The sequence below is a fragment of the Chelonia mydas genome, chromosome 8, assembly GCF_015237465.2.
Source record: "Chelonia mydas isolate rCheMyd1 chromosome 8, rCheMyd1.pri.v2, whole genome shotgun sequence".
NCBI lineage: Eukaryota > Metazoa > Chordata > Testudines > Cheloniidae > Chelonia > Chelonia mydas.
In genome coordinates this window covers 70,037,501-70,061,724 of record NC_057854.1, presented here as the reverse complement: position 1 = coordinate 70,061,724, position 24,224 = coordinate 70,037,501, and the positions used below count along the sequence as shown (strand labels likewise).

Sequence of the window (24,224 nt, the reverse complement as noted above, 5' to 3'; positions counted from 1 at the left end):
AGAACGACCATAAACGTCTGCATTACAGATGAAGTCATTCTACTTTATGTCCAGTATATGACATTGACATTTTGTGTGGAAAGCCTCCAGCTTTGTCCAGTCTGTGTGGCGTACTGTTCATGTTTCGCAGCCGTACAACAGTATGCGGGATACAGCTCGAATAAATCCTGAACTTAGTTGTCATACTAAGATGATGTTGATTCCATATCGGTTGTAAATGGCTCATGGCAGATGCTGTGATGCCAATCCGCGGGGGAACCTCTATGTGAAAACTGGAGGAGTTGGTAAGTATAGAACCCAGATAGCAAATGCTGGAAACTGATTCAACGGTTTCGTTGTTTAAAGAGATTGGAATCACAGGTGGACCTAGTCCTAGATATTGCAGTATTTTCTTTGACCATGAAACATGGAGACCAATCTTAGCTGATTCCTCCTCCATATGCTGGAGTGCCTCACAAAACCTGTCAGGGCTCTGTACTAAGAGAACAACGTCATCAGCGTAGTCAAGATCTGTGAGCGAGAGATCACCAATCTCAATGCCTATGGACATGAAGGAATGCTGCATTATGAAATCTATTGCCTGACAAAAGAGTGCAGGGGCCAAGATGCAGCCCTGCCTGACACCAGGTACTGATTTAAAAGGCACTGACATCTGGTTCCTCAGACGAACCCGGGCAGTGGTTCCATTATGCAGCTCTCTAATCAAGTCCAGCACAGTGGTAGGGACACCTACACCCTTTAAGGTCTTCCATAACGCGACACGGTCTGCTGAATCAAATGCAGCCTTAAGATCAAGATACATCGCGAGTTCAGGATGCCCCTGCAGGTAGTGTATCTCCAACAACAAGCAAAAGGCCAAAATGGCATCTAATATGGACCTGTTCCTTGTCAAGCCTGACTGTTGGGGATGATGTTTCTGATGTAGCAAAGGCTCCAGGCATGACAGCAGAACATGCACAAACACCTTCCCTGGAACTGAGAGCAAGGTGATCGGTCTGTAGCTCTTACATTCACTCTGTGGTCCTTTGTCCTTATAGAGTGAGATTACAATACTGTCCTTCCAGGCGATTGGCAGGGTTCCAGTTCTCCACACCAGACAAAAGATGCCCAGAAGTGATTCTGCTATCTGTAAAACTGGGATAGTGAGAGGATGACCAGATAGCAAGTGTAAAAAATAGGGACGGCGGTGGGGGGTAATAGGTGTCTGTATAAGAAAAAGCCCCCAAAATCGGTACTGTCCCTATAAAATCGGGACATCTGGTCACTCTAGATAGTGATAATTTCCTACCTCAGCGGAATGTTGTAATTAAAGGATTGTGAGGTACTCAGATACTAACATAATGAGAGTGATATAAAGCTGCACGATAGATTGCAGAGGATATATACATTACATGTTATGTTGCAAACTTCATTATGAATACTAAGATCTCCACAAAGAGAGAGAGGCAGAGATATACATACTCAGGAAAAGAAGAATCAGCCAGAGAAAGGGCACCAGATGCTAACCCACAGGAACTTTGGAACAACCCACAAAATTTCCTGTGGTGTGACCCATACTAAGTCCAGTTCTTTAAATTGAGAGGAGGGAAGTCTAACAATATTACTTTCATTTAACATAACTTAATACCTTGTTTGTTTTCATGGCTGTTATGCACTGGTCCCACAGATTCAATAGTGTTCTACAATGTAAGTCCCTTTTCTGTTCACTTTTGAGGATGATTGTAGCATTTAGCACATATTTCCTAGACTGGCTCCCACTGCCAAAATTATTTCCATTTTTTCTGCAGTAGTCATCTTCTGATACTATCTCCTAAACAATCCAAATCTTCTCAAGTCAGGTTGCACTGGTGCTCATCTGCCTTTCAGTTTTAGCATCATGTGTACATTTAGATTTCTATTTTCTGTATCACCCTTACCATTCATATGGTATATTCCGAACAGAGGTCCTAAATTCTGAACCCTTTTCTAACTTGAAATATCACAATACACCTGGCTCACTCCAATTATTAGATCTAGACTAGCTGTGACCTCGCCGGTTCTTCAGTGTATTGGATAAAGAAGTAACCTTCTGCTAACTCCATAAACACGCACCCTTCTTTAGCGTCCTCTACTGTTTACAACCTTGTAGATGAATTACTCTAGCACTGGGCTCCTGACATTCTAACAGACAGATTTTTCATGGACCATCTCCCCTCTCATTCACAGTTATTTGGTTCAATCTCCTCTCTCATTCACGATTGCATAACACCCCTGGTTATACTTAGCAGGATTAAAAAAAGATTGAACATGTATGCAGATAAGAATATCTAATTATAATATTAGGAGATTAGAAGGAAATGGTTCTAGGAACAGATTCTCCTGTCACTGCCTACTTTAGGATTTACTGAACCTCCCAATAAAGCATCAGACAGTACCCAGTGTATGTGACAGGACACTAGACTACACAGACCAATGTTTTGATCCACCATGTCAATTCTTATGTTTATGTTCCAATTACAGCAATTGCTCACATGAAAAAATAATTCTGGGAAAATATTTATGTATGTGACACATTCTTTAATGTGCTAAATGTTTTGTCCTTCTTGAAAATATGCTGGCTACTTCTGCTCCTCATTTCATTCCTCTCTCCTACCAGTTCTGTTTGTCTCAGCTGGAAACAATGGGCCTGAACCCAGTGAAGTCACTAGGAGCCTTTTCACTGACTTCAACAGGAGTGTACCTAATGACAGACAGCACCACATGGTCGACTAAGAGCTGCTTGCCCACCTGAAAGAGTTCCCCAAATCAACCTGGTCCAGAGACCAGCACACAAGAACCTCATGCCTGAATTCACAAGTCCTGCTTTTCTTCCAGAAAGAATTAATTTGTGAGAGGAAAAAGTCCAGGATAAAAAGTTTAAGTGAAGATGGATGAGAGGAGTGTTTCTCTCTAGTATGTTTTTTGTGGGAGAAATAACTTCAGCAAAATGTGGGTCTTATTGAAACCAATGTGAGGGCCTGCAAGATAAGAGTTTTTCACAGAAAGGGCTGCAGGACTGAGGGGTTTGTCTTGTTGTTGTTGATCTGCCTTCAGATTTGTTTCCTTAAAATAAAACAAGATGGTGTTGCATTTCTGGCCAGCATTCACCTCCAAGTGACATCAATATTCACTACTAAGTGATATCAACATCCTATAGAGCATGCAAAATCTAGCAGCATAAGTTGTGGTGCTTAGTGATTTTGTAGACTAGTTCAACCATCTCCTTTAAACTAAAATTGGCTTATGAGGAGGCAGGAAAACAGTAGCAATATCAAGTTCATTATGCAGAGCTTTCCCTCTAGGCCATTTTCTTTGTGGTTTCCTCATTCTCATTCCTTCTTGCTTGTTTAAACTGACTGAGAAAGCCACCGCTAGTTTCCTCCTAAACACATTTTCTATTGTAAATATGATCAAAAGGTTTGAGAAAAAAATCCTTCTGAAGGAAATGTATCTGTTGTTAATTACACAGAGAATAATCCACCTGGCATTCAGCATGTAGAAATACAATCACATTGAGTAACCACTCAGCATGTGTTGTGAGAGGACAAAACAGAATGCAACAATTTATCAGTAAATGAGCAGCAAGAAAAACTTGGAAAATATCCTTAATTTTCAGTGTGGTTCCCTATCCATAATTAGGAATGGGGTCAGTTCAATGCATTTAAAGTTACCACTGACAAAACAGTAGTATATAAAATTAGATTTGTAAATATTAGCAGCTTTTGCACAATTTTTATAATGTAGAAAAATGTAGGGTGCATGTCCGTCAGTAAATTAGCTATTTCTAACAGTATTAAATGCTCTTTATCTCACTTTATGATATATGGTATGGTTAGTCATTATGTAAAAACAGTGAAAGCTGTTCACTTAATACAAATTTTACTCCTGCTTATATGTGAAAAATGCATATTAATCAGACATTTTATAACCAGACGTCTTCAAGGGAATGCTATGAGAAAGCACTTTATAAAATATAAAGTAACCAGCTTTGTCACTCAGCCCTCAGCCTTTGAATTACAATAATTTGTTAGACTCTTGTATTTCAGCAGCACGAAACAGAATCTTTTGAAGGACATTGTGGCTAAAAGCTTTCTTATTCTGATCTTTTGTACTTATCTGTGAGTACCCTCCCATTCCCTATGGAATGTTTATATGGCCCCAGAGGTGAGTTCTCTGCATAGTAGATTATGCTTCCAACACGGGAAATGCATCACCTGGGGCCAGAGTTCAGACACATAAAAGACCGTTTTTAGATATGGTTATGGGGATTTAGATTTAGGCTATTTCTAATGCCGTTATGAGAATCTCCTTTACATGACCATCACATAAGGGAAGAGTGTAAGTCTTGATCTGAAATATACACAACATGGGCTAGGTGTTGAGATGCTAAAGCCTGATCATGCAGAGGTGGAGAGGTGAACAATACGCCCCTGTGTGCAAGGAGCAGCCTTGGAGAGATTCTGCCTGTCTGAGGAATAATCTCTCTGCTACTCCTCTTCCAACAGTGTAGCTCTGCACTACCTCCCCTACTCAAGGCTCTGAATTAAAAGGCACAGTCTAGCCCTCTGTAGTGTTGTGTCACAAAAAAGGCAGCATCCAGTGGTCTGTTTTGCATGGAAACTCCTTGGATGAATAGGAAATGGATAAAACACTATGGAATCACTATGGAGATGCTCCTAATATTGCTATTTGGGGCTGCTCTCTTAAAATTGTCACTGGTACAGCTGCATGTTGCTGGGACAAGGAGCATATTCAGCAATGTCACACTACAAGCGGCAGAATAGATCATCATGCCACTGCTCACCTTCCTCACCAGTTCTATTTGTAGAGGGACTTGGGGTTGATTATCAGTTGTCATTACCACTTAATCAATGCAAATGGGACTCAGAGAAAGGCATGAATGCTGCAATTCATTGTTACACCAAGTTAACATTGGGGGATATTGGGAAACGGGGTGATTGAATGCAAAATTGGTGGGACGCAAAGATTTGTTTGTGCCCAATAAAGTGCATTGGTGACATTGTTCTAGACATGCTTAACTATGCAAACCTATTAGCCATGTAATATTAACAAGCTGCAGGCTAAAACAGTGTTCAGCAATTGGAAAACTGAAGGGCTAATCTCCTCCAGGCTCACAGATGTCTTATAAAGTTGTCCATGTTCAATCAAGTATGAACACCTCATTCAAAATGTAAAATATCAGTAAAGACATTAGATTAGTAGCGTTGGCTTTTCAAAGGGTTTCTGATATTTGTAAAGTGATGTCAGTCTGGTTAGGCCCCACAATGTATCTTTCTTATGAGAAGGTAAATGCCATGCAGTATGGCTGGAGCATGCCTTTGGGTCTGATCCTCAGTCCACTGAGTCAATGGCTGTCATAACAGGTACTGGGCATACAAACAGTATGTCTTTGAAAATCCTGGTGACAGATTAACTGGGGAATTTGTAACTTACATGCTGCTGCCCTGTTCTGTGTGCTCTCAAGGTTTGGTGGGGGATAGAAATTCTGAATCTCCTGCCTCTCATCCTGTCCTCAATTCGCACCAGCTTCTCCCCAGTCCAACCAAAGCTGAACAGAAATCATGGGGTGACAGCTTTCTCTCCCCTCCCCATGAGTCCTGTCTCTTGTCCAATGCTTTGATAATGGTGGTATTTCCTGCTTCAACAGTGCCATTGACTTGCAGCTTGCCAGAAACTAATTTCAGTAACTCTGCAGGATTTTGGACATTGCCTATCCTCCACCTGTTCTAATGCTCCAATTTTCTCAAGAAGGGGAAAAACAAAGCACTTCTGGGATTCCTGAATATCACTGCCTAGTGTGTTTAAGAGGGTAGAGCTGGTGCCTCTAGTGATTTACCTGGGAACTAGTGAGTCTCTGGTGTGACCTTTCCTGGATGAAACTGCCGCCTGAACTTATATATTTTGCAGATTTTGGGCTAGATCATCTAGTCCTTACTCAAGCCATTGAGATTGAAGGATCAGACCCTGTATCATTATTAACACATTATGCTCTAATATTGGAATTAAACAAATGATGCTGCCCATCTGACTGATGTTTGTCACTAGTGTTGCTTTGGCTTTTCATGCCAGACAAGTGCATCTGCAAAGCTTATATTTATGCTTCCTCTTGGCTCCTATTTGTCACTGTAAATTATTATTTGAGCCATGATTGCAAAGAAGTTTAAATAAAACTAAATAAAAAAAGTCACCATTTTGCAAAATGTCGTCTTTATCTTCTGAACAATGGAACTGCTTCCTTTGAAGCTACACATCTAGCACTGCTCTAATTATAAGTGCCTCTGTATAAAACTCTCTCCTTTCACACATATCTTAAGGCTACTGTCTAATTACCAACCCAATATATCTATCTTTTTCCTGTGAAGTCAACAATAAACCTCCCAATGAGTTCAATGGGAAGAGGATTGGCCTCTAAATCCTTTTGCAATTAGGGTTGAGATAAGCACTTCAAATAAAATGTGGGGTTGAACCATGAATTCTAGAAATGAATGCTGTCCCAAAAACGAGCTGAAGTAATGCCAGCAAAGCATACTGATGAAGGGCAACGTATAAACATATGGGAAAGGACTCTAATGGTTCATATAAATCAAACAGAAGAGATCCGACAAAAATGTGAGGTTTGCCCATGATCATTTGTAATTATCTTAAAATATTTCCTCAAAATTCTAAGCAATTACTGCATAAGGACAAAATACAACTAGAAATGAATTAAAGACACACTAACATCCCTAATGGAGAAATACTTGATGGCATGGAATTATTAGTCTAATCTCAACTGTAATGTAATTTATCTTCTGTACTTTGAGCATATGCTCAAAGATACTATATCTGGAGCACAAAAGCAGCAGTAAAATTATGAATACCCCAACACTGAAATACAAATTACATTATGTATGCAGAAGACAGAAGAAAGAACCCTGAAGAGGGAATGGGATTGCAATCTTTATTGGAAGTTTGATACACATAGAAGGAGCCCAGGTGAAATCCTGGCCTCACAGAAGTCAAGAGCAGATCTTCCATTGACTTAAAGTGCACCAGGATTTTACCCCAGAAATCATCAATAGCCAAATCTGAGGCCCAGAAGAGATGCTATAAGTGTGTACCAATCAGCAGGGAGAGGACTAGAAAACAATAATCTAGCAGCCCCTTATCTAGGCAGCCCAAAAATAACAGGTTCAGTGATAGTGATTAATAAATATAAATACAACAGTGTAAAACCATCCTCTTGCAGTCCTTTTTTCCCTCCACACTTGAAGAGCTATAATTTTACTGTGTCCAATTATTTCTCCTTGAGAATGTTGTTATAATAAATGAGTATATGGAAGTGATGTTTATTAGAGATAAAAATTTAATGAAGGCTCAGAAATGGGAGCAAAGAGTTATTTATAACATGAGCATTAGAGATTTTAATGGTTACTTTAACTATGTAACGGTAGTTAGCTAATCCATACAATAAGTCTTTTCATAGTACAGTACATACCAGTAGCATAAACACATTTGGTATTTACTTTAATTTAGGAGTATATGATAAAATAGCATGGCTCAACATCATTTTTTTCCATAGGACAAAGAAACCTAAATGGTGTATCTACACTAGGCTTTTTTGCCAAAAAAAATCCACACTATTGCTACCACTGCTTTAGCTGTACTGGGTGGTAGATTAGATGGGGCTCCAGATGGCTACTGGTATTGTAAGCAACATGTTATCTGACCCAGTTTAGGAGGTCTACATAATACAATGCTTGAAATGCTAGAGGTCCCAAGTATCTTCATTATGCCACTGGGTGGAGCAGAACCAGTAGCAGCAACAGTGGGCAATTGTAGCAAACATTTCTAGCATAGAAAAGGCCTTGCAAAAAGAAAATCATGCACTTTACTGCCAAGATAGTGGAGTATAAAACAGCTTTTTCTAGGTATGTGGACTTACAGTAAAAATATTGTAAAGGCTATATACTAAGGTGAGCTGAGTAAGTCTTGTTACTTTTCTTCAGTGTTTGTGTATATCTCTATCTACTTCATAAAACAATGCAAGTGGTATTTACCTTTCAAAGAAAATACATTCTGTATTTAGCTGTAAAATAACAGTAATTAGATGTGGTTGGGTATATCAAATGTCTTGAGGAAAAACTCAACAGTTGTATAGAGACTAGTATTTTAATGAAGACCTGACTATATATGTATTAGAATACTAGGGCTTGAAAAGTTGTGAAATGGATGGGCTTCAGTGCAGATGTTATTGTGGCTTGTTATTCCTCTCTGTGAAGATAATAAACAGATATTTAGTTAAAATATGTAATTGCTATGTGTGTGTACACAGCATTTAGCCCAATCTCTCATACTTTGGACAGCCAGAGCTCTCACTGGAAAGAGGAGTTCGAGGTGTGCTGGGAATGCAGAGTTGTGCTGCTGGGTGTACATACACATTCAGTGATATTATGATTTTTTTTCAGGTGTTTAGGTTTCAGGAGTAGTGTTACCATATGCATGCCACTTTGAATGGTATCAACCACAGAAGATTTATTTCTTTGTTGGCATTCTAGCCTTGTCACTCCTTTTCCATCTGGGTGACTATATGGCTCTTTCATTGTCCTTGGCTTTCACTAATTCCAGAGGACAGATTCCATCAGGCCCAAAACCTGTTTCTCAAGCTTTTTGCTATATTTCCTGATGTGCATTCTGAATCTCCTCCTCCTCCTTAGTCGTCTTGTGCATCACATTCTAATATTACAAACTTATGACTTACATGCAAGAGATGAGACAACTGCCCTCGCCCCCTTGAAGAATTACAAACACATGTAGCTAGAATTATAAACAGTTTTAGCAAATTGTAACCTAACTATGCTGCTGCACACGGAATTGAGGAACAGGGGGTGTGGAAGGGAAAGCCGCCACAGGCCCACTTCTTTCCCTTCTGCATATGTGAGTGAGATGTAGCAGGGCAGGAAAGTGGACAGAGCCTTGGCTCCCTGCTTCCTTCCCACACAATGCTCTAATCAACACAGCTGAGCCAATGCATCAGAGGAAGTAACCTGTGCCAATGCATCAGAGGAAGTAACCTGTGCCAAATGGTGCAGAGTACTTCCCCCATCCCAGGGAACCAGCAATCAAATTATGACTCTCAATCTGGTTCCTGGGTAGCTCCTAAAAGCTACAACAAGGATAGCTACTAGCTGCCCCTCATATGGAGCTCAAGGAAAAGCCACAATTTCTCTTTTTTTTCTAGGTTAGAGCTCACTCTGATGGACAAACAAAACCACATTAAACCTTTTAGGGCTGTTTGTGAAAAATTATTCCAGTTACAAAACTGTCCAGATTCCTCCCTGCTCCATCTCTTCTGACTTCAGTGAAGCTACAACAAGGATAAATGAGAAAAATGTTTCCATGATATAGCCATACAAGTATGCTGTTTTCTGTCAGGGAAAATGACACTTTACCTACATATTTATATTCAAAAATGTTGTTTGAAAATTAGTTAGAATATATACTCATTTTTCCTACTAAGGCTTATCCTTTGAATTTTGCAAGCCAGCAATTATTGGACCAACTTCTGTTGGTGAGAGACAAGTTTTTGAGTTTACACAGAGCTCTTCTTCAGGTCTTTGAGCTCTATATAAGCTTGAAAGCTTATCTCTCTCTCACCAACAGAAGTTGGTCCAGTAAAAGATATTGCCTCACCCACCTTGTCTCTCTAATAGCCTGGGACCAACACAGCTACAACACTGCATACAATCAATGGCATTTTATTCCATTCCATTTAATTGTAACAGTTTCACTTTCACATAAATACATTGTTATTTTTCTCAGCTCCCAGATGATGATTTGAGGAGTTGGTTTCACCAGAGAACACTGTCTTATTTAGAATGTTCAAGACTTCAGTATCATCTAAACCAGGGATCGTCAACCTTTGCCACGCGGCCCATCAGGGAAATCCGCTTGTGGGCCTGGATGGTTTGTTTACCCGCAGCGTCCTCAGGTTCGGCCGATCGCAGTTCCCACTGGCCACGGTTCGCCGTTCCAGGTCAATGGGGGCTGTGGGAAGTGGCGTGGGCCAAGGGATGTGCTGGCCGCCACTTCCCACAGCCCCCATTGGCCTGGAACGACCAACCGCGGCCAGTGGGAGCTTTGATCGGCCAAACCTGAGGATGCTGAGGGTAAACAAACTGTCCCAGCCTGCCCGCGGATTTCCCCGATGGGCTGCATGCCAAAGATTGATGATCCCTGATCTAAACGATTGCACTAAAGATCAAAAAAAAATTAATTTTAATTTTAATTATGCATACAAACAAAAGAAACAGCTCTCTAATTGCACATAATTAAGTTATAAGGACAGAGTAATAAGCAAATACTCAAGTGTGTTTTCCTGAACTAGGACCTTAGTTGCTATAGCTGTGTAATAGAAATCCTTATTACAAACCAAGAAAACTATATATGAAAACAAAGTTCCACTTACTGATTCCAACATCACTCTTGAATAAAAAGAGAGACAGGCTACTAGTTGATTAAAGAAAATGTTCAGAAAATTATTCAGAGTTTGAGTGACAATGAAATCATGAGTCAGATTCCTTTAGTGACTGCATGCCACCCACATGCCTAGCACCACCAAAATGGTGTTTGAGAATGTTATGTAGAGAAGGAAAAATAATCAGCAAACCACATTAATGGGCTGATATCAATTCTTGAAAGGTTGTGTATTATGATTTCTATCAAAACTCCCAATTACCTTGTGAGAGAAGGTTTGCATTCATTCTCCCTAACCCCATAAACAAAAAGAAAAAAGTTTACCTGAGTAAGGACCACAGGATTAGGCTCAATATGATCACAGTACAGGTATTGGAGGTTTATGTTGCATATGACCCTGAAATCATATGAAACAGCATGTACATGTGGGATCAGGACCTTATTTTTAAATGTACTCATTCAATTTATCAGACAAGTAGACTAAATGAAATTGAAATAACCAAATCTCAGATATTTTACATAGTGATTTTCAATTGTAGATCTCAAAGTACTTTTCAAAGGAAAACAAGTATCCCCATGTTACAGATGTGGAAATTGAGCCACAGAAAGATGAAATTACTTTCTTAAAGATACACAGCAGGTTAGTGATAGCCAAGAATAGAACTCTGATCTCCTGACTCCTACTCTGATGCCTTACCCACTAGACCATGCCACATCTACATAACTGAATAGTAAAGGCTGGGTTACAAAAAATGTTGACAGATATTATTCATTTTAAAAATAGGACATCACACAGAACTGTTGGGTTTTGGAGAAGTGACCTATTGGCCTCAGCTAGGCTTTTATATGCATCCCCAAAATATATTATTCATTATTTGTATTAGTATTGTTTATGGTGGAAGCATATGTGAAAACTGATGGTGTTCACTGAGAATGTACCCTGTGAGGTTAGTGTGTAAATTCCAAAATATCAAACATATCACACCTTTTCAATGCAGAACAAGAATAGTAAAAAGCTACGTATAATTCGATTTTGGCTGTCATTTATTACACATCATACGGCCATATAAATCCTCAATCCTGAATTATGTACAGTGAATAAAACAGTTACTTAGCATGGTAAGTAGTTTTCACTTTCCATTTTAGATTATAAACAATGTGCCGTGTGATTTGGGAATTTATACACAGGATTAGTTGAACTAACAACATTCTCCCTTAACCATAAGTGCATCATTTAAGGACAAACAGGCATTCAGCTATTGAAAACAGACTCCTGACCCATCCCATAGAATGAAACACATGGCCCAGAGTTGGCTGGCATTCCTAAACACTGCATGTAGTGAACACAGTGGGCGTTATGAATTCCGTTTTTGGTATACATAAGTATCTTTTGTGGTGTTATGGTGGTTTGGATTCCCAGAAAATGTCAACAGGAGGAGAAAACACACACCACTGAATGACTCCCAATGAAGAAAGGTTAAGGTCCTGATTTGTAACCTGTAAATAAAGGATGTAACTTCACTGGCCTCTTTGTTTTACCCAGGGGTAAATGAGAGCAGAATGAGATCTAAAACAGTGTATTTGCCCTGACATCTGTGACAACAATCCAAAAGATATAACCCTGTCTGGTCAATAAATTAGTACTTAATAACTTCAGATCTGGTGGGATGAACCTTAAGATATCTTGAGAGTGGTAAACTAAAAAAATAGACGTTTGAGATGCAACTACTCTTTCACACAGAAACTGATGCAATATAGATTTCCGCTTTGCTTTACCATCAGGCACCAACAAGAAAAATGGAGACTTTCTAGAACTCTTTTTTCTCACAGGTAAAAACTGACAGCATGTTATACATACAATTTGTGGAAATTAGTTTCTTGTGAAGCATGAGGATGAAGGAAAAAATCTCACACAAAAAAGCTGAGATGGCTGGTTCAAATGGAATCCTGAAAGCATTTTGGGGAAAACCTCTGTGTGAAAATGGAAACATGTTTTGCCCTTATAGAAGACTATAAAGGTGGAAGTACTGTAGAGACATAAGGGCTTGGAGCTGAATAACTAGTCTGGATGAGACAACTGTTAATAGAAAAAACAATGTCAGAAAATGAAATGTAGCAGTCATTCACTGATTTGTTTAAATATTAAATTCAGCATATGGAAGTTAAATTCATATCCCATGGTTGCATTTTGGATTTAAACAGGATATAAAGATGCAGGGGCCCTTCGGGAATGATTTGATTAGCTGGTGAGAAGAGAGCTTTATTGGCTAGCTTTTCATGTCAAGTGTTAATAGCTGTCAAAAGTACCATCAAAGGAGTCACCTGTAAATCAGCTTTAGCTAATCAAAGATGTTTCAGAACTACTAGATAGGTCACATATCAGGAAGGAAGATTTTTCTCATTATACACGTGAAAAAAACATTTCCATTTGATGTGAAAGTGTAGATGCAGGGTTTATTTAGGAGCTGGGTATCCAACTATAATGTGAGGTTATATGACTATTTATTTGTGGAATAGCACGCAGAGGAGTTCAGATATTACAGTGATGGGTGCCAAGTATAAAATCCATCCCGAGAGAACATTCGGACTGATCCAAGCCTTCTTGGATGGTACCTTTAAATGACTTACTGTCTGGAGGACTCTCAGTAATTAATATCTTGCCACACAAAAGATGATCTTACCAGGACATCAGAAATTAGAGACTTATTGCCCTGCTAGAAGGAGCTGTGGGTGTGTATGCCTTCCTGCCCCAATTATCCAATTTCCTTGATTTCTTGTCAGGAGGGATCAAATGAAAGGAGTCTTTCTAGTCTCCTTACGACTGTACAGGAATCACTAAGTGTATGTCTACTCAGCAACTAGACACCTGTGCCAGCTGACTCGGGCTTGCGGGGATGTTTCATTGCTGTGTAGACTTCCGGGCTTGGGCTAACACCCAAGCTCTAGGACCCTGTGAGGTGGGAGGGTCCCAGAGCTTAAGCTCCAGCGAAAGCTCAGAAGACTACACTGCAATGAATGAGCCCTGCAGCCCAGCTCAGCGGGTACAGGCCAGCAGTGGGTGCCTAGTTGCTGCGTAGACATACCCTTAGACATCTACTTTGGAATCACCATAAAGCAGGTCTGAAGAATATTTCGCCAGTGTTTATAAAAAGATCTATGGAGGAGGACATAGCTATAGTTATATAGGTCACATGGCCAAGTGTAATCCTGGAAAGGGTCCAAGGAAGCAGCTCTAACTGAAGCACGTAGCACTTACATAGCAGAAAGACTCAAAGGAGGCAATAACATGGTGAATGGTGAATATGAATCCTAACAGAAGGTCCCTGGTGTCTGCATCAAGACAGAACATCAAATGTGACTTCTGTATTTTTCAAGGAATGAAAAAGATCAGCCTGTCTCAGTTCTGACCAACTTATTGAATATTAAGGTGGCTATCAGGATAAGCCTTGGGAAAAGCTATGAGTTCAGTGTACATGTGCCATGAAACCCAATGCTGTGGACACACTTAAATGTTAAGGGCTTTAGCGCCACGCTCAAAGGCATTAAAGTATCTTACAAGATCTGTCATCAAGCATTCCTTTTCTTTTGCTTTGATCTTTCCCATGGTGCCAAAGCACACAGAGAAACAAAACCAAATCCACTTGGTACCATGGATGAGCATGGAATGATTGACCATGCCAAAGTGGATGGAGGACTCTGTGTGAAGGTGCTCTGCTTTCTGATTGGGTTGAGAAGTGAGTAATTGATGGAGAAATTTTTTCCTGTGCATGGCACAGTGAATTCACTGAGGGACATCTCCAGGAAATATTTTGTGGCAGAACTTGAATCCTTTAAGAAGCACCAAGAAGAATAAAACCAAAAGAAAACAAAAATTCTGACACCTTCCCCCCCCCCCCCCCCCCCCCGCCCAAATGTAACAATCCAGCAAGTCTTCTTTTTAAAATGCACTACACTAAATTACACAGGACTAAACCTATAATGAAGTGACTAGTGAACTAAAAACTACACTTTTGCAAGAATATTTTGAACACTCTTAAGCGGGTGACACAAGAGCAGTCCCCGGAGCAATAGCACAAGGAATCAATCATAGGTATAAGAAGGAGAATGTATGAGACCTGCAGCAGTTTTGAAAGAGGCATCAACAGGATGAAAACAATTTTGAAAGGATGCATACGACTCCTGTATCTCCCCCCCACAGACAAACACAGTAGTTGTGGCTCTGCACAGAAAATAGGAACTGAGGTGCACATATGCACAGGCCCACAACTTTCAACCAGTCTTAACTAAATGTAATAGTCCCAGGTCTGACGAACTCAGACAGTAGCAACCTGTAGGGGCAAATGTGCTGAGGAAAGAGCAGAGATCTATGAAAGCTGTGGTGATACTTAGGAGAGCCCCTCTTTCTCCTTGTTCTCAGTGTGGTCTCAGTTCAGGTCTTTGTAAACCATAAGTGTGTATTAACTTACCCACATGGGCAAGCGTACATATGTAATTTGACATAAAGAAAAGTGAAGTTTTACAGTGTTTTTCCAGATCATAAGAACATAAGAATGGCCATAGTGGGTCAGACCAATGGTCTGTATAAGCTGGATATTCTGTCTTCTGACTGTGGCCAGTGCCAGATGCTTCAGACAGAATGAACAGAACAGGCAATCATCAACTGATCCAACCCCCATCATCCACTCCAAGCTTCCGGCAGTCAGAGGCTAGCGACATCAAGAGCATGGAGTTGTATCCCCGACCATCTTGACTAACAGCCATTGATGGACCTATCCTCCATGGACTGATCTAGTTCTTTTTTGAACCCTATTATAGTTTGACTTCACAACATCCCCTGGCAAGGAATTCCACAGTTGACTGTGCATTTTGTGTACTTGTTTTTCTTTGTTTTAAATCTGCTGCCTATTAATGTCATTGGGTGACCCTCAGGTTCTTGTATTATTTGAAGGAGTAAATAACACTTTCTTATTTACTTTCTCCACACCATTCATGATTTTATAGACCGCTATCATATCACCTCCTCTGTCATCTCTTTTCCAATCTGAACAGTGCCAGTCTTTTTAATCTCTCTTCATATGGAAGCTGTTCTAGACCCTCAATCACTTTTGTTGCCCTTCTCTGTACCGTTTCCAATTCTAATATATCTTTTTTTATATGGGATGACCAGAGCTGCATGCAGTACTCAAAAGTGTGGAATATCATGGATTTATATAGGACATTATGATATTTTCTGTCTTATTGTCTTATAGCAGGGGTGGCCAAACTAAGCCTGAAAAGGAGCCAGAATTTACCAATGTACATTGCCAAAGAGCCACAGTAATACGTCAGCAGCCTCCCATCATTTTCCCCTGCCCCACTCCCAGCACCTCCCACCTACCGGCAGCCCTGCCCATCAGCACCTCCCCCTCCCTCCCAATCAGCTGTATTGTGGCATGCAGGAGGCTCTGGGAGGAGCGAGGACACAGCAGGCTGAGGGAAGGGGTAGGAAGGGATGGAGTGGGGTCAGGGCCTGTGGCAGAGCCAGGGTTGAGCAGTGAGCACCCCCGGCACATTGGAAAGTTGGTGCCTGTAGCTCAAGCCCTGGAGTCGGTGCCTATACAAGGAGCCGCATGTGGCTCCGGAGCCACAGGTTGGCCACCCCTGGTCTTATAGGTTCCGAACATTCTATTAGCTTTTTTGATTGCAGCTGTATATTAAGGGGATATTTTCAGAGAACTATCCACAATGACTCCAAGATCTCTTTCTTGAGTGGTAACAGCTAATTTAGAGTGCATCATTTTGTATGTATACTTGGAATTATGTTTTTCAATATGCATTACATATGATGCAGAAGTCCTTGCTCCTAAAGAGCAGTGACAAGGGAGTTTCTGCATCTAGGTTAGCCCAAACGGTATCTGACTTTGACATCGGTTACTTCTTTAGGTTGCAACAATGCAAAAGTTCATGCAGGCTACCGAAAAAACCAACACAGTGTCTCTACATGAAACTCATTTTTTCAGTGATATTAAGAGGATTATGCTAAAATACAAATTACTAACTAATTGATTTACAGGGAAAATATGAATATGCTAGGAATCTGCCTAAACAAATAGAACTGTGAATGTTTTATGCTTATTACTTGGATATAAAAGCAAACAACATTAGCATGAGGTAATTCTTAGTGTTTACACAATGTATTAATGAAATTGTGTCATCTCCTCCTGGTTTATATAAAGCAGTCAGTATACATTATAGTTCCTATCATCCATTGTTTTACACTGATTATTTGCTTAAATAATTTTGTCAGATTCAATCATATGCAATAGTATGTGGATCCACTAAAGTCATTCTTTTGTTCAGTTAATCATTTTGACCTTTACAAAACACTACTAAGGTCTACCAGAAAGAAATGCAGCAGACCGGATCATTTTGTAGCTTTTGAAAACATGAGCAACTAGATGAGAATTCTACAAATCATTTTCACTGGAAGCTAAAAGATTAGACTGACGTATATTTCTCAAACTACATCTGTCATAACAAATCTAAAAAAGCAACCAGCCTGCTGAGCAAAATCTGGCACTTTGGGAAAAGGTTTAAACAGCACCGAACAGAAAACTTAAAATTTCTATGCTTCTTTTTTCATATTTTTAAATAGAATGAATCAAGACCATATTTCTTTTCACCTTTACATTTGACTTCAAGTTATAAAGAAGGTTTTTATAATTTCTCAGGATACAAGTGTCATTCTGGACATTTTTTTCTTCAACCAGCAAAAATAAGGAGTCTCAGCTAAAGCTGCTACTTCATCCTCAACTCACATTAAAAGTCAGGAGGAAAAGCCAAGCCTATGGATTCTACTGACAATCTATTGGATCTTCAGATCCATTGATCTTGACATCACATCACCGGAGCCATTTAAATTCTTCTACTGAGATCTCATAATTTCAACTTCTTCCACATTTTGCACTGCACTGTATTCTTAGTGTGTTCTAAAAAGATATGGCTTAATATCTCCCAGTGTAAACAGTATGCCTGTGTGCAGCTACGTCTTCTTGTATGTGTCATGATTTTATATCTAAAGGCATAACTAAAAGTGGGAAACATTTACAAATAATATTGCAATGTACATTGAATAGCATGGAGCCTGATCTCAAAATGACACCTCACACACTTTGCTTTCTTATAGTGTGTCCTAATAAAATGAAATTCATATCTCCCAGCAAGAAGATCACATAAAACAGGTATAACATTGGAGTCTGAATTTTCCCTAACCCGCAAGCAGGCTGTTAGACTTTACCCCAGGCCTTCCACAGCTGCTGCTCCATTCAATGGGAAGCAATAGCAGCTGCATCCCCTCCCTCTACATAGGGATTTCTAGTCACTAGATGTATATAAGCATGGATGATGAGTTGCTTATTATTGAATTGAATAGGTCTTTCATGGAACTTCTCATTAGCAGCAACATGTTCTGTATAATATTAAAATATTATGTAAATCACAGTATATACTATGATAGTTTATGTTGCAACTCATCCAATTCAAAACAAACATACACGTTACATGCTCCTCCATGAACTGACTCTCCCCACTTATGCAGTCTCCAGGAATTAGGGAAGAGAAAAGTCACTGGGAAGCCCACTCATTCCCCCACTTAGCACAGTTGCCCCCAAGTTTGATACACAGAGGCCTTCACTCACACCTATTAAGAGAAGCTCCACCAGCGTAAGATATTATGGCCTAAGGCCCCTCCCTCAAAAAAGCAGCTGTCCTGCCCAACAAATCTGAGTCACAGTGGCTCCTTCCCAATACTCCTTAAAGGGCACTTCCCCCATTTCAGTCAGAAATGTTCTTCCATAAAAAGAAAGAACAACCTTCTCCGCAGAAATACCTTAAGCTTCCCTCTGTTGGCTCCCCCCGTGTTCTCCAGCTCATCTGGTACCAAAGTGGGTCAGAGAGCTTTTCCTGATGTCCTCCCATTCTTGGTCAGCTTAAGTGGAAAATAATGTGAATTTAAGGATGAAAAAATGTGCTGATCAGAGCTGTTTGGAAAACGGGAGAGAAAACGTTGCAAGAATTTGTGATCCCCCCCCTCCCCGTTTTCATCAAAATATTGTTTTTGTCAAAAGTTTCCAACCAGCTCTAGTATTTAGCATTAATAAGAGTATTGTTTGGATTTTGTTTCCTGTTTATAACTTTGCAGGTGGGGGGAGATTTTTTTTTCCTACACACTTCAAAAAACATGATATTTATTAAACAGTTTTTCCATATCAAACATTTTAAAAGGTTAATATCTCTATTTGTGGAAATATAACTTCCCGTTCAGCCTACATTTTCAGCTATGCATGCAGAGATTTAGCCATGTGACGTGTTTTAGATCTTCCCTGCATTTCATTTTTAAAGACTGACTAGTTCTCTTGCACACCAGTATGTGGAAGAACTACAAAGGCAGAAAGGAGTGCTTAGTACAGTAGCAAAGACCCAAATTCATCTCTAGGAAAACTCAAACAGTGGAGTTCAACCATGATTTACTCTGGTCAACAGCTTATAAATAGTTCTGGATTTGGAAAGAACAAACAGCTTTACTTCTTCCACAGAAAAGAAACAAGCCAAATCAACAAAGTAAAATAAAAGAGCCCATCCATATTATGCATGATGGGGCTGGAAGTGTGCACTAAAATACATCCCCTGAAAATCCATTGAGTTCAACAGGATTACCCAGGGTGAATCATAGTAGAATTTAGCCTGTGGCCTGCCCAACATATTTTCTTTATTAATTTCATTTAGTGTTTGTTACAGATGCCAGCTTGACATCCCCAAAGGCTGAAGTCTTCTGTTTATCCAAGGTAGAGGTACAGGATAGGCAACTTCCGTGCAAGCTTCCATGCCCTGATCTGCCAATGTGTCTCAAACCCTTTTCTAGAGGGGCCTCTGCTAGGGGAAGAGAGCAGTGGTGTAGTGGTAAACAAAGAAATGGGCAAACTAACCTAATTAAACTCCATATTCCCCAAACGAGAAGTGGGTAAACTCAATTTATCTGTGTTTAACTTCCACAGCACTACCAATTCAATCAGTAGTTTATTGTGTTGAGACTGTCATTGACAAGGGTGCCAACGAATACCAGTTGAGATGGTGTTTGTGATGTAGATATATAACTATGAGAAAATGGATGGAAACCACCCATTTATTTTACCTAGAACACCAAGTGGCTGTCAGACATTAATAATTTTTGGTCACTACCATCTTGGCTATAGCAAATCCTACTATAACCCCAGGAGACATCAAATTGTTGCAAAAGTTAAAGTTTAAAACAAAACACAACAAAACAGACATTTGGGCATTGAAAACAGCAAAAGAATAGTCCAGACATACAAAACGTTTTTTCCTACAACCTAAAAAATGACAGAATTGGTTGTTTTTAGTAACACTTATTAAAATCAAAATGAATCCTGGACTAAAAACCTCCACAACACATACTACCAGAGGGTGCAATTTCAACCCTAGAAAACAAGGACCAAATCCATCATAATTACACCCATCCAACCCCAATGACTTCAATATGAGGGCAGAATTTGGCCCTAAGGTTTTGTGTTGGAGGATCTGACACAATCAGAAACATCATGGTGATACAGGGGCATGATGAAATTAGATTTGAGAGATTACTGACAGAACCTGGTTGATGAGAAAGCAATTGTGTATTAAAGATAACTTGCTGAAGGGGAATATATGTGTAAAATAAATAATTTCAATCTGGAGAGCTCTTTTTCTTGCCTATCAAGCTCCTTCTGGTCTTTAGTGTTGTGGAAACAACAGCAGCGCGTGCCTGTGTGCCCCGCCATCCCAAATGGTTAAATACTCCCCTGGCTGATCCTCTGACTCTTTCCTCCACAGTATGATCAGGGATTATTATATGATGCCAGTGTCCCTGTCATCTCACATTACAACTTGTACATTCATCAACTTAAAGGCAGATGTTTTATTATGGTTCCATTTGCATGCTTCTAAACAAAGAAAACCACTGAAATTAACCTTACATAAACCTTATTTACAGAAGCTCACACCAAAGTAACAAGTGCACAGGTTTATTTCCCACCTACCCAGTGCATTAAAGGGAGCACTGTCTGGTCCAGTTTGCATATCAACTTACTTTCAGAAAATGAATGCACAGAAATATAGCTTTTGAAGACTAGTAGCTGAAATATTGGCTTGTGGACGTTAGCAGCATAGGCTCCCCGAATATAGCCCACTGATCGGTGACTAACCCACATGCTTTGAAAAAAATAAATAAGCACATACACTTTTTTTTTTCTTGAAAGGAATCGATTTGTGGTTTCAAACGGAAAGGGGCAGGTTAAGACATCCGTGATGAAAATGAACTTCGGAGGAGTCCCCTGCAGACATTAGGAAATGGCCCCGGGCGTTGGGGGTGGGGGGAGGTTGGGGGGCTTTGTTGCCCCTGGTTTCCATTGCCACTGATGGGGTAACTTGCAGCCCAAACACACGGGTATCTGGGAAAGCAGCAGGCCCCTTCCTAGAAGGGACTGAAAGGGAAAGACCCCCCCCTCCCATTTGTCCCCCCAAGAAATCGGCTCTCTCCTGCTCTCAGCCACCGCAAATGGTGGCTGCTGATTCATACTAACCAAGGAAATACCCCGTTATTCTGATCCTCCGCCAAGCCCTCGCCCTGCACCAAAGCCCGCAGCTGGCTCTCAGCAGGGTCCCCGGGCTCGGAGGGTGCCTTGCCAACCCGCTCACTCGCTCGCGGGCGCTGGCTGGGCAGCGCAGCCCAGGGGCCGGAGCGCCGCCTGACTGGAGAAGGGGAGGGGAGGAGAGAAGCGGCTCTTGCTTACCACCAGCACCGGGACCCCTGCGGCCAGCGCGTAGAGGAGCGCCGGGGGCACGGCGCTGCTGTCCTCCGGGCCCGGGTAGGGCTTGCGATAGGAGCCCTCGTAGCAGAAGAAGCCCTGCACGTTGACCGTGAAGGTGTCCGTGTACTCGAAGTAATAAGCCAGCATCACGGTCCCTGCCATGATCACCATCTGGAAGTAAAGCATGCTGGTGAGCGCACAGGGCACTGGCAGGCACTCCGGCTCCGGCGGCCGCGGCAGCCCCCCTCCCCGGCTGCGCGCTCCGCTCGCTCCCCGGCGGCATCCACCGGGGGAGGAGGCGGCTAGTCCCAGCCAGCAGCAGCGGCGGCGGCGCCCGGGCGCAGGCTGGAGCACATGGGCAGCGCAGGAGGCTGGTTAGTCGCGGGCAGCGGCTCGGCCCATGGGCTAACGCCGGGCAGCTGCACCAGCACGGCCCGGGCACAAGCCCGTGCCCATGGGCTGCTCCTCTCAGGCGGCTGCGCCCGGGCACAGGCTCGTGCACTGGGGGAACAGGCGGCGGCTAGACCCGGGCAGCCGCGCCAGCTCCGTCCGGGCACGTGCAGGGGGAGGCGGGTCCCCTCCCGGGAGCAGCCCGTGGCCGCCGGAGCGGGGAGCCCGGCTGAGAAGCGGATCCGAGGGTTCCCCTCCAGTGGCGCTGGGGCCGCAGCGTTCGAGCCAAGCCCGCCCCCGGGCAGGTGCCTGACGCCTCTGCCCAGCGCCAGCCTCCCGCGGGCGGGAGGGAATCCCACAGTCACTCCGAGTCCGCCAGCTCAGTCCGCACGAGCCCGGCTCCGGGCAGGCAACGCAGCCGCCGCTCCTGGGCTGCCAAATCCGACACCCTTAGGATTTTGTGTCTTTGTCCAAACAGCTGGAGCAATAATTGCCCGTGCTGAGCAGCCTTGCGCACAGCCCCCGCCGCCGCCTCCTCCGCGCTAGCTGCTTGCTAGACTTGGCGGTGCAGAGCTCTCCTCCACAGCAGCCCGTGAGAAACGCACGCTGTCAGACTCTTCTTGCTCATCATCTGCTTTAACCTCGCTTTCCAAAACGCTGCACGGGGATTCCAGGGAGTTTAGCCCTCCCCGCCCCCCAAACCCTGCCCAAAACTCTGCCCTATTACAGTTTGTTTGCAAGACGAGCACATTGATGCTGCCTCTTTAGTGCCAACGCTAGGTGCAGATCCCGATCAGCGGGCAGCTCCCTAGAGGACCCTTGAGAGAGTCCCACCTGGAGCACTCCAGTGAGCAATGAGAGGGAGGGACAGCAGCAGAATGGACTGAGAGCTCCCCAGGGCCTGTTTCACCGCCAGGCTTATCGAACTTTAATTTAGTTAACAAGGTTGGACTATAAGAGGCTGATCCCAAACCCACTGAAGTCGGCAGCCGTCTTTCCGTTGTCTTTAGTGAGGCTCTGATCAGACCCTAAGCACACACTTTCTGTGCTCTGCTTCTTACGTGAAAACAACTTCATTCCTCAAACAAATATTTAGTCAGATGGGCAATAAGAATGTTTAAATTTCTAATAAATTCTCAGAAACCACAATATACTTCTCAATAGTACTATAACAATGCTACCTTACAGCAGTATAATGGTTAAATGCTTTTACTGTGTTATTGTTAATCTCTAAGGTGCCTCCTCGTTCTTTTTGTGTTATTTTTAAATGCTTTATATGTATATTTCCTTTATATAAGCTTACAGCACATGAATTGGATCTTACCTGAAAGAGGACAATGTATATTTAACTTTGGTAAAATAAAACAAATAAATACTTCATCCTTTGGGGAAATCACACTTACAATATAAATGGGAAAAGGAGTCTTCTCATTTAAAAATGCAAGCTTTTTAAAGATTAAATAAAAAATGGTAAATTCTTTTACAGATATACTAATATATTCTTCAAAAAGTTATGCTCTGAGATCAGAACTCAGAAACAAATACAGATAAGTAACTTTAAGGTTGTGCCCCAAAAGGACAAAAGCCAGAGACTGTAGTCAAAAAGCTGAAACGGTCTTTTACAAGGCCACACTGCTAACCTTAAATTCATTTAAAACTTTACTTGGCTTTGTCACTGCAATCAGTAAGTCTGATCTCAGTTGTGAACCAGATTTGCTTTCTCTGTTCATGCAGTATATGAGTGTTTTCCTACTGGCTGTACTTGAGACTTGAAAAATTGGTTTATTTCCCGGGTTCAGGAGCATTAACTTGGTATTATCATGGTCTTGTAAGATGATGTTCATCTACATGCACTCATTTCTAACTACTGCATGAAAGAATATGTTCTTTATAGCTGTGGAGCAAACCAAGTCTATTTTTGTTCATTTTGAACTTATTCTCCAAAAGAGGCCTTAAAAGAATTCATTTGTATTTATCAGATTTCATTAGTTTGTTAGATAAACTGTTAATATGCAGTGAGACGTCTAGTGGTGAACTCTGCTCTGCCCAAAAATAGTTTTATTTTCCTTAGTGCAGCTGCCAGGAGTCACTGAAAGTGACCTACCTATCTGTGTCAAAATCGCTCAATGTTAAGTGCATTGTTAGTTAGCTAAAAATATGCATAACTATTGTTACAGGGCCTGATCCAATGCCCTTTGAACTCAGTGGAAAGACTCCCACTGATAGGCATCAGTTCAGGCCCATAGCTTCCTCTGTATTTCACTGGGAGTGCTACAGGAAAAGTGGCAACATTTGATGTTTAATATATGAGCATATGGTGTAGTGCTGTGTAACAAGGATTTTGGTCTTTTACTAATGTAAAATTGTTCCTTGTTGGGGGTGCTAATTTTAAAGTAACTGAATACTTATTTCAGCGAATGTGTATTGGAGCAGGACAAAATCACCAAGAGAATGTTATCTTTTTAATTTCTAGTTAATGGAACGTATGTGAACATC

The 24,224-nt window shown here is 41.5% G+C and overlaps 1 protein-coding gene across 2 annotated transcripts in view; it reads right to left on the bottom strand.

Annotated features, from left to right (window-relative positions):
* PLPPR5 (phospholipid phosphatase related 5) overlaps positions 1 to 22,523 on the bottom strand; it is a 57,132-nt gene extending 34,609 nt beyond the window's left edge. For both annotated transcript variants that reach the window (XR_006283359.1, XM_007062597.4), the window contains exon 1: positions 21,321 to 22,523. Coding sequence is in view for 1 of the 2 variants with exons in the window: in XM_007062597.4 (XP_007062659.1) it covers positions 21,321 to 21,524 (204 nt within the window). In the remaining variant the exon portion in view is untranslated. The remainder of the gene's footprint in view (positions 1 to 21,320) is intronic.
* Between the last annotated feature and the right edge of the window lie 1,701 nt (positions 22,524 to 24,224).